At 34.5% G+C, this 12,109-nt stretch overlaps 1 protein-coding gene across 5 annotated transcripts in view; it reads left to right on the top strand.

Moving 5' to 3' along the window:
* PIK3C2G (phosphatidylinositol-4-phosphate 3-kinase catalytic subunit type 2 gamma) overlaps positions 1-12,109 on the top strand; it is a 539,869-nt gene that overhangs the window by 225,982 nt on the left and 301,778 nt on the right. For all 5 annotated transcript variants that reach the window (XM_086713962.1, XM_086713961.1, XM_086713960.1 and 2 more), the window contains exon 5: positions 3,726-3,840. In XM_086713962.1, coding sequence (XP_086570088.1) covers positions 3,726-3,840 — 115 coding nt within the window. The remainder of the gene's footprint in view (positions 1-3,725; positions 3,841-12,109) is intronic.

The raw sequence follows: 12,109 nt of genomic DNA, 5'->3' as shown, positions 1-12,109 counted from the left end.
GCGCCACCCAGGCGCCCCCATTTCTGACTTTTATTAGAAGTTTCAGGAAAGTGATTAGGTCATTGTGTTTAGTGTTAGAGATGTATAGTAGTAAACAGGATGTCTGCGCTGTCAAGGATATTTACAAGGGGGAGGAAGAGGAGGAGGAGGAAGGGGTGAAGTACAGGAGAAAAAGAGGGAAGAAGCAGAGAAGGAAAGGACACCTTCATGAAAACATACAGAGCGTGCGCCACTGTTGGGAGGAAAATTTTTCCCCTATCTACTTATATTTGAAGGGGATGAGGGTGGTGGCTGTGACAGAACTGACAATAGATTAATAGGAGAAAAGGCAAGGTTATTTACATATGCATGGAGTGGTTACTCAATAATGAGTAACCTGCTGAATACCCAGAAGTAAAGGTTTATATACCAATTTAATGTAAAAGCGTGTATATGTGTGTGTGTTGAGATGTGTCAGTTAGAGCTTCACTAAGAAAGTAGGAACCATCGAGTAGATGGGCAATCTGTCTCCTTCCTGGAATTTATAGGAAATTCCCTCAGAAGGAAGTTAGTGGAAGCTGTATTTTAGGGAGTCTCTGCTTTAGTCAGATAATAAAAGTTCAGATAAGATTTCAAATACCTTCACTATGAAATCATCTTTATGCTAAAACTGTGATCCTTTCACCACTTTATGTTAAGTGTTTTACTAGTAAATACAGATGTGCTCTAAAGAACAAAATAGTGTATCTGAAGAGTATATCAAGAATGACTTCAATAAAAGATGTTGTTGCTAGAAATTTAGAGAATAATGAAATCTAGATCAATAAAGAAGACAAGATGGATGAGGATAAGGCATTTTCATCCAAAAAGAATACTGTTTCCCCAAGAGTGAAGAAATAGAATCCTTCTAGAGAAGTAGGTGTTTTAAGCAAAGAATTCTGTGTTCCACAATCTTCAGCCATCATTTCAATGAATATGATTCCTGTGTCCTTATTTACAAGTACAAAGTTTCTCTAGAGAGTCTTTACTTTCAACTACATTTTAGATTTAGATGATGCATGGTCAGAACTGTATTAGGAGGCCATTTATGACACGCAAAGTGTTGGAAGTAGAAACCAGTTTGCAAAGATTAAAGAGTGGTTTGCAACTGTTTGTAAAAGTTATCTACTAAGAAGTTTGGCAATATTGGGAAGGTTAAAAAAATACTGTCTTAATGTAATGAAATGTGTAAGGGGAGATTTTATTTTAAGAAAAAACAAAAATTTTAAGAAAAAACAAAATCATCTTTACCATGGAGAATATTGAATATATAAAGGAAAGGGTAGGGGTGCCTGGGTGGTGTAGTTGGTTAAGCATATGACTTTGGTTCAAGTCATGAGCTGTTCAAAAGTTTGAGCCCCATATCAGGCTCTGGACTGACAGCTCAGATCCTGGAGCCTGCTTCAGATTCTGTGTCTCCCTCTCTCTGCCCCTCCCCCACTTTCTCTCTCTCTCTCTCTCTCTCTCTCTCTCTTAAAAATAAATAAACATTAATGTCTTTAAATAAAAAATAGGGGATTTAACTGATGGAAATAGAACCTAGGGTAGGAAAAATCTGAGATTAAGAAGTAGGATATAGTAAAAAAGTCAAAATACTTATATCTCACAAGATGTGTAAAGAGGTAGAGAATGATGTGTAAAAGACTAGATTTAATGCACAGGTAGTTAATTAAAGAATCTCAAATGGGCATTAGCCTCTTCTATATGGTAGGCAATATAGTCAACAGATTGAGAAGGGCTGCATAAAGTGGAAGACTACAAGAAATTGGGGAAAATATTATATTAGCTGCCAAACTGAAGGTACAAGTATAAAATCTACTTAAAAGAGGTCATAGTACTTGTTCACTTACAATATGGATGAGAAATTTAATCATAGACACTTAATGGTTGACTTCAAGGAGAAAGATGATAATTTCAGGTTTAAATATGCCTAATTTGAAGTAATAATGAAACATTCAAAGAGTAACATGAAACAGATAGTAGGAGATAATTAAGCTGAAGCACAGGGGAGAAGTAATAGTAGAAACTGGATTATGGAGTCTACCATGCAGAGTGGAAAGATGTAGTGAAATAATGATTTCATGCATGCCCCCTATAGCACAGGGGATGCAGCCTGGAAATGGGAGAGTCAAGTTAATTAAAATGAACTGGTATCCCCGGAGATATTTTCCTGCCATTATATACTGGCAATTTTCTCCCCTCCTTGTCAATGCTCTTACAGTCATGATTTTGCTGTGGCCATATTTTCTTCTAGTTGCAATCATACTATTTCAGTCATTATTCCCAAGCAACAGTGTGTTTAAGATAACTCTCTCCCATGTCAAAGCATTTCCACAACCCTTAATTCCATGATTATCTTTACCATTTGTTTCTCTAGCCATTTCTTAGAAAATACCTTGACCTATCATACAACCCACATTTTTAGGGGTGGCTGGGTGACTCAGTCAGTTAAGCATCTGATTTCAGCTCAGGTCATGATCTTGTGGTTGGAAGACTGAGCCCCACGTTGGGCACCGCACTGAGAAGGAGCCTGCTTTGGATTCTCTCTCCCTCCCTCTCTCTCTGCTCCTCCCTCTCTCTCTCTCTCACTCAAAATAAATAAACAAGCTTTAAAAAATGTAAAAACCCACACTTTTAAATCCAGTATTATTCTCCCCGCCGCCCCCCCCCGCCACCTTTTTTTGTGGCAGATTCGGCAATACCAATTGCACTACATTTTGTTAGCCAGTTTGTGTCAAAAACATTTTTTCCAAACAGAAGGGTATGGCAGAAAAAGAAGACAGCAAAGTAAACAGATAATGGCAAACTAAATACAACTCAGATGAATACAACTGAGTGTCTGCAATATGCTGTTCAAATTCTGATTAATGGTCATCAGTACAGTCCGTTTTTACTTTCTTCGTTGATTGCGACCATGAATTCACATTCAAAGCATGGAGACATATATATATATATATATATATATATATATATATATATATATATATACAATTTTCAACTATTATCATTTATGATAGTAAACGAGCCCTGCACTATTTCATAGACAACCATTACTGTAAACTCAGTGCGGTGCTGGCCACTACTAAGTAGCATATGTATGTAAGAGCTTAGTGGGAAGATTACAGAATGTAAAGCCAAAGGATTTGTATCCAACAGTATGCTTACACTTTGAGCTCCAGAGAAAGTGTAGAAAAAAAGCACATGCTCATTAAAGTTATCACAATGCTGTCCAAGATGGAAACTTTGGTGATTCCTACATGGGGAAGGAAGAACAATAAACTTTGGAGACTTAGAATCATCAAGAGCACAAGCTTTGGAATCTGACAGATTTAGGTTGGACTCTTCGCTTGCCACTATCACTCACTATACAATGTCCTTGGGCATTTCCCAAGTCTCTGTGAGCACTCAGGGTAGAACACTTTTTCTGCAGAGCCACAGCATATTCAGGTTTTAATATGAGGAAAACAATACCAGGCTCCATCAGTAATGTGAAGACAGATTGATCAAATAAAATGCAAACAGTATTTTCAAAAGACCTCCAAATTTAATGAGACTAATAAATGAGATGCATCTCATTTTAATTCCTCTTGATGGAGCTAGACAGTTATAGTTCATAATGTGTGTATCTTTTTTGTGCTCAAAACCTTTTCCCCAGCCAATATATGATAAGCTCTTATTAACTTTTTATTATTCACCTTTGTTTTTAGCTAATTATCTTGTCAAAGACCTAATTGCAGAGGTTCTACATTTTTCTACAAATGACGAATTATTCCCCAAAGATCATCTTCTAAGTATATGTGGCTATGAAGAATTTTTACAGAAGTAAGTATCTTATTTATTAAGGTAAATTTTGATCATTGTTATAACCTATATTAAGACACACTTCATTTTTTTTTCTTTTAAACATACTTTGGACAAACACTATAGTCTTAGAACCAGCATAATTAAATCAATTTTGCCCTTTTTAATATGAATTCAAAATTTTAAGACTCATATCAACAGGTGCATTCTTGGTTTTATTTTGTTATCTTGTGTATTTATGGCAACATGTATTTAAATGACCTGTGACCAAGCTGACATTCTCAGGACATGGAACTTTCAGTTTTGAAACGAAGAAAATTCTGGGCAACACAAATTACTGCAATAAAGCTTATTAAGGCTAATCACGGGGCGTCTGGGTGGCTCAGTCAGTTAAGCGGTTAAGTCTCCAAATTTGGTTCAGGTTACGGTCTGGCCATTCACGAGTTCAAGCCCTTCTTCGGGCTCTGTGCTAACCATTCAGAGCCTGGAGCTTGCGGATTCTGTCTTCCTCTCTTTCTGCCCCTCCCCCGCTCACGATCTGTCTCCCTCTCCCTCAAAGAAAAATAAATATCAAAAAAAAAAAAAAATTAAAATGTAGCTTGATACACCTGACAGACACACACACAAGAATTAAAAAGACTGGGGCGCCTAGGTGGCTCAGTCGGTTGAGTGTCCGACTTTGCCTCAGGTCATGATCTCGTGGTCTGTGAGTTCAAGCCCCACATCAGGCTCTGTGCTGACAGCTCAGAGCCTGGAGCCTGTTTCAGATTCTGTGTCTCCCTCTCTCTGCCCCTCCCCTGCTCATGCTCTGTCTCTCTCTCCGTGTCAAAAATAAATAAGCATTTTAAAAAAAAGAATTAAAAAGACTTCACAATTTAAAAAAATTTTTTTTTTTAATATTTATTTATATTTGAGAGAAAGACAGAGCATGAGCAGGGGAGGGGCAGAGAGAGAGAGGGAGATACAGAATCCAAAGCAGGATCCAGTTGTCAGCAGAGCCAGATGCGGGGCTCAAATTCATGAATGGCAAGATCATGACCTGAAGCGAAGTTGGAGGCTTAACCGCTTAACCAATAGCCACCCAAGCACCCCTGGTCACAATTTTTGAAAACAATAAATTATAATGTAATAACTAATTTTTGGTTTACAATTGTATTAGTATGCTGATTAAATACTGATTTTTAAAAATCACAGAGGATTTGAGTATAAGCATTACAACATTTTCATAAAAGAGTAACTTTCTTCATTTCTTTAGTCAGGAAGCTCTTAAAGCAATTAGAAAAGTCTGTTCTCATGTAGGTCAACTGCAAATACTTATTTGATAGAAAATTCATGTTCTCTTATTTGTATCACAATTATGCCTATTCTGAAATTCCTTAAAGACCAACCTTGAAAATATAATACAGCTTTAAAGGAGATATTTCTCTGCTGTTATTGCACAGATATTCTAAATAGTAAAGTAAACTGAAGTAGTCGATAAAGTGGTTTATCACATTTTTTCCTTGTGTTTCCATAAGTGTCTAAAGATTGACAAGTCTCATCAAAGTGTATTTCTTTTTAGATACCCATTGTTACTGTCATTACTATTCTACCATAATGTAGAATAATGCCAAATGTGTTTGAAAATAACTTGTCAGTAATTTGGTGAATTTAGCAATATTATCAGGAAATCCAGTCTTTTACTGTGCAATGTTAACTGTGACTGTTTAAGACATTATCTACCTTTCTGTATTCCATTTATAACAAAATAATAATAAATATTTATATGTCATAGATATTTCATTGCATTAACTCACAGATATCCCCCTTCTCCCTTATGTATTTGCACCTACCCATTTATATACCCAATGACTGGGCTGCTACCTTCTTCCAATATATGGTTTTGACACTGTATACAAAGAGCAAGGAGAAATATTTGAGAAATGTAATCTTATAACTTAATACTCATTAAAATTCAACTTCTGAATGTGTAGCCTCCAAATGTACATCTGCTCTTCGGCTAATGTCAAACATTAGATGCAAAGAATACGAAACATTATCAAGGGACACCTGGGTGGCTCAGTCGGTTAAGCATCCAACTCTTGATTTCGGCTCAGGTCATGATCTCTCGAGCCCTGCATGAGTTTCTGCGCTGACAGGGCCGAGCCCACTTGGTATTCTCTCCCTCTCTTTCTGTCCCTCCTGTGCGTGAGCACATGCATGCTCTCTCTCTCTCTCTCTCTCTCAAAAATAAATTAACATGAAAAAATTAAAAAAAAAATTATCAAATTTTTATATTATCAGTAGGAAATAACATCCCACAAGTAAAAGTATTGAAGAGACAGAAATTTGGAAAAGTATAATGTGAATAAATTTATAATGACTTTGGCTTAATTACTGTTTCAAATGTGTAAGTTATCTATAATTAGCTCAACTGTGACTGCTAAAAATGTATGTAACATTTTTCTTTTTCTTGTTAATATAAACATACAGATTTCCTAAATGTTTTATAGTCATTTATTTCTATCAAATATTTCATTTAATTGGACTTTTATTAAGATAGTAATAAATAAATAAATAAATAAATAAATAAATAAATAAATCAGGGATTTATTTACTATTTAAGATTAACATACTACCTCTTTGTTATGATTTTTTTTTTAATTTTTTTTTTCAACATTTATTTATTTTTGGGACAGAGAGAGACAGAGCATGAACGGGGAAGGGGCAGAGAGAGAGGGAGACACAGAATCGGAAACAGGCTCCAGGCTCTGAGCCATCAGCCCACGGCCGGACGCGGGGCTGGAACTCACGGACCGCGAGATCGTGACCTGGCTGAAGTCGGACGCTTAACCGACTGTGCCACCCAGGCGCCCCTGTTATGATTTTTTAAAATAAGCATAATATTCATTACTATTCTTTATAACATTTAAATCAGTAAGATTTTTTTGTTTATTCCTATAAAATTTGTCAAAAAAACGTGCCCTTAAACACTTGAATATCTTTTCATAATGTTTTTCTACAGAAGGAACACAGGTAACACAAAATAAAGTTAATGATACAATAGGTAATAATTTAGACTCTAACAGTTATAGTACTACACTTCATCTGGAGTATTTGACTAGCTTTGATTGATAAAAATAATAATAATAGCCATTTATCAAGTGCATGTTATTTGGTTACCTCATATTGAGTAGACTTCTAAGTCTTATGACATTATCAGTTCAATAGATACTGCTTAATCCCTAGTTTATAGATGGGAAGTCTGAGGTTTTGTTGAACTAGGAAGCTGGTAGAATGAAGCCTGAATTCAAACCCAGGTTTGGCTGCTTGCCCTGGGTCTGAACTATAAAACAATAGTGCAAAAGCTCTTGAAGAATATACAAGAAATAGCAAATAGGTTCTTCATGCTACAGCACATGGTAGAAAATATATGCAGTTTTGTGGGTGTCTGCAAGAAGTTTTGTAGGTGTCTGGGGTACAGAGATTGTATTAGTCTACTTCAATTCCTATTGAGAACTACACACATACAAGACGAAGATGGGTTGTATACAACCTTTGCCTTCTCCCTTGCCTAAAAATTGATAAAGCCCTGTAATCAGTTCTTACAATGCCCTATCATGAAGGCATTATTAGCATTATTATATACCAACTGCTTGTAGATCACAGAAAGATATTAATGGGAAGAATATGGAAACAGTGCAAAGAAAAATCAATGATAAACTTCTATTTGGAGAATAAATACTGAAGAAGAAATCAGTACCATGTGATAAAATGTTAATAGCTTTTGAATATAAAAAATACACTTAAATTTTGTTTTTAAAAAATAATTATCAAGAAAAGAACAGGCTAAAAATGTGAATAGCATGAATATAAATTCAATGGACAAGAAATTATTCAGGGGCACCTGAGCCACCTGGGTGGCTCAGTCAGTTAAGCGTTGGGCTGTTGGTTTCAGCTCAGGTCCTGATCTCCCCATTTGTGAGACTGAGCCTCGAGTGGGGCTCTGCACTGACAGCGTGGAGCCTGCTTGGGATTTTCTCTCACCCTCTCTCTCTGCTCATTCCCTGGTCCTGCTCTCTCTCACTCTCACTCTCTCTCTCAAAATAAATAAACATTAAAAAAGAAATTATTTAGAGTTTGATCTAAGAACAAACATCCAATTAAGACAATGAAATACCATTTTTGCCCATCAAATTCTTAAAATATGATGAAATTCATTTGGAAATGGACAATATGTAAACAGATGCTAGAAACACACATTGATATAGCACTTGCTGAAGAGGATTTTGTCAAAAATGTGTTAAAAGTCTGTAGAAACATGTTTTAAACTGATGGATCATCTGTTTCAGCAATTCTGCCTCTATGAATACCTCTAAGTAACAATTATAATTATACAAAATGACCTAGTTATAAAGCATATTTACCATAACATAATTTCTAACATTAGCAACAATGACAATGAAAACTGGAAAAAAATGAAATCTCTAATAGTACTCCAAAATAGTGGTAAAACAGGTCATGAGCATAATTTTATTATAATATGGCACAGAATTGATAAATCAATAAAAAATATAGCATCATATGAAATAAAAACATGTATCATACCTTTAAAAGGTGAAAGGTATCTTTTCAAATAACATTTAAATATATTAATTTGTGTTACAAGTAAATTTCTATTTGGAAAAGAAGAAATCTTATACACTAAAATGTTAAAGTAATTACTTACACCTTGAAAAAGGACTACAATACAAATGATATTTACTCATTTATTTTTTAATTTACAAAACATCTATGAAAAACCTGCCTTTTTAACTATTAGGAGATTAAAGAAATAAATTATTCCTCATTGAGATGAAAATAATAACAACAGTAAAAATAACAACAGTAAAATCTACTTCACTTGTTAAAAGTCTTTTATGGACTAGAAGAAAAGCATGATTATATCCATTTTACAGATGGGAATATTGAAGCAAAGAGAAATTACATGACTTCCTAAAGGTTATGAAATTTGGAAGCAGCAAAGTGGATAGCATAAGTCTACCTGGCTATGAAGCCCAAACCTTTCTAATGTATAACAAAGTCTCCTTCATAATGAAGGGCCACTTGAAAATAAAAATTATGGGGATAATGTTTCATTAGAGATAATGAACATTAATTTGGGCTGTAAACATGGGTTTATAATTCAACATACAGAATTTGGGTCAAACACAAGAAAAAGAAACCATAGTTTACAGAACAATCATGTTCTGACATATTTAAATTTTTAAAAATCTTTAATCAGAGACATTTTGAAGTGATTAGACTAAAATAAAGGAAAATCACAATCACTAAAGGTGGGCTTGTTCAATTTCATTTTTTTTTAATTTAAATCTAAGTTAGTTAACACATAGTGTAATAATAGTTCCAGGAGTAGAACCACTCCTGCACTCCAGGAATAAATCCCACTTGATTGTGGTAAATTATTCATTTAATGTATTGTCAGATTTGGTTTGCTAGTATTAAATTTCTGATTAGACAAAAATATTGTTTTGGAATTTTGACACTGTTTAAGCAAATAAATATTTTCAAAACAAATGCTGCCCACAATTGATAATGCTACGGTATCACTGTTGCTTTGGCAAAATGAGTTTAACTTTAACATCAACTTATCTTTTAAAAAATTTATTTCTAATGTATTTGTTCTAGTTTACAAATGAGCTCTAGTATTACATTTTAGTAATCTTTAATTCCAGATTTAAAATTTTATTAAGCCTCTGTTAATCTTCTCAGGGTATATAGATTGCTTTGAGCTCCTGTGGAGTGTAGGTCTAAATACATAAAAAATATTATGTAGTTGTCGGAGTGCCTGCGTGGCTCAGTCAGTTAAGCATCCGACTCTTGACTACAGCTCAGGTCGTGATCTCAAGGTCATGAGACTGAGTCCTTGAGTTGGCTCCTCAGTGGACGTGGAGTCTGCTTAAGATTTTCTCCCTCTCCCTCTCTCTGTCTCTGTCTCTCTCTCAGTCTCACCTTCTCGCCCTGTCCCAATTGTGCCCACACACTATCTCTTTCTCAAAAAATAAATGTATTAAACACATAAATAAACAGAAGTATCTGGTTGTTAATATACAGTGAACTAAGAAGTAGAGAAGTGTTCTCTCTGCTACTGCCCTAGCATAAAAACACCACCACCAACAAAACAAAACACTATTATTTTTGTGGAATGATGTAGAAATAATATTTTTCTCATATTAAGTTCTCCTTATGTTATCAGAAATATGCAATTTTAATCTGTCCTGGATTATAAAGATAGAGATAAATTATATTTAGTTGCCACTTTTGCAATTTTTCACCTATGTTAGACCAGATAAAGAAAGACAAATACTTAAAATTTAAACTCCTTGGTTTCTTTTAGTTGGTATATTTGTCTGTCAAAATAGTCCCAATAAGTAACTACCTCATGAACCAACCAAGTTTGGAGGAAGTAGCTAGGACTTTTTGTTAGCACAATTAAAATGTAAATGGTCAGGATACTTTTCATAACTTTGCTAATAAGTATATTCATGATGCTCTATTTGTGTTTCCTCCTTAGGTTATACTTTGCTATTTTATTGGACTCACCTGTCTTTAGAGGCCCAGGGATATTAATAACATAATAATTTAGACTCTATGAAAAAAAATTTACATATTTTTCCCAAACAGTACATTTTTGTACACTGAACAAAAGTGAATTTAATCAACAAAGCAAATAAGATGTTATTTATATTTTTGGGGTGCCTGGGTGGCTCAGTCAGTTAAGCTTCCAACTTTGGCTCAGGTCATGATCTCACAGTTCATGAGTTTGAGCCCTGTGCCAGGCTCTGTGCTGACAGCTCAGAGCCTGGAGTCTGCTTTGGATTCTGTGTCTCCCTCTCTCTCTGCCTCTCCCCTGCTCATGCTCTCTCTCTCGCAAGCTCTCTCTCTCAAAAATAAATATTTGTTAAAAATTTAAAAAACATTAAAAATTGTTTTAATTAAAGAAAAAGATGTTATTTATATTTTGTAACATATTGCAAAATAAAGAAAGAGAACTTTCCTAGCAAGTCCCTTTTTTAATTTTTTTAAATGTTTATTTAGTTTTTTAATTTTTTTAAATGTTTATTTAGTTTTGAGAGCAGTATTGCTCTCACTTTTGCTCTGGCTCTCTTCCTCCTTGTTATTAAATGTTTCTATAAACACAGGAACTCACTTTAATAGCATGTCCCCACAACTATTCTCAAAAATTAGAAGGTTCCTGACCTCTTACACCTGGATATCATGTATTTAACAGGTACTTCAACTATATCAAATAGTTTCATTAGCTACAGTATTCTCCTTAAAAAATTGCTTTATACACGGTTTTAAATACTATATTACGAACAAAAAAAAATTAAAGAATTAGGACAGAAACTATCCATTTTCTCATAAGGCTCAAGTTAGCTTCATACAAAATTGTTAGCAATACAAAGTACAGAATACTAAAACTGTACATTGCAGTCAAAAAATTAAATAGAGAAATAATAGAAAAATAAAAGTAATCTTGTACATTCAAAACACATTAACATCTCCCATCATGTTCCTGGTCTGTAGACCTCAAATTAATTACAATAGCTGGAATGTCCTGGGTAATTTCATTTCCCCATTTCTCATGATCTTATCCAGCAGAGAGACCCCCATCGGGCAAATACAGTGGCAGGTTGAGGACAGGAACAACTACCTTTTTTTCTTTCCTGTTAGATGCAGTACAGATACAAAACCCAGTGTGCCTGGTTCTTGTTTCTTTCCAGGGAGCAACAAGATTTGTACCTTCACCTGCACTCGTAACCATCTCACATGACCTTTTTCTTCATAAATGTATTTGCAATATATGAAGCATAATGTTACTTCGTAATTGTACCCCTTAGTATCCAGCCCAACATTTACTAGGAGTACAGGTTTTTCATGTGATGTAAGTAATTTCTTCTCTCACAAGTCATGCTATATGTTTTACTTTCTAATTCAACTTAAAAACAATGTTTCTTAGGTGCTGCATGAAACAATAAAATTTACTATGCTTAAAAGCTTTTGTTGAATAAATCATGACTGCACCGTCAGTAGTAAACCACAAGTGCTGCATAAGAAGAAACTGAATAATCTTTCTGGAAAATTCTGCTTGAGCCTATTGCTTACATTTATGACCAGGTGTTTTATCAATGATTTAAACAAAACAAAACTGTTCTATATTATTTAATTGACTTTTGTCAAAGAATGCCAGAACCCAGAGTGGTAAAAATATAAAAAGAAAAACCTATGGTAATTAAAAATCTTACTT

This window comes from Puma concolor, chromosome B4 (assembly GCF_028749965.1).
Source record: "Puma concolor isolate L17-30 chromosome B4, mPumCon1.1.hap2, whole genome shotgun sequence".
In the NCBI taxonomy this organism is placed as follows: domain Eukaryota; kingdom Metazoa; phylum Chordata; class Mammalia; order Carnivora; family Felidae; genus Puma; species Puma concolor.
This window is presented reverse-complemented; position numbering and strand designations above follow the sequence as displayed.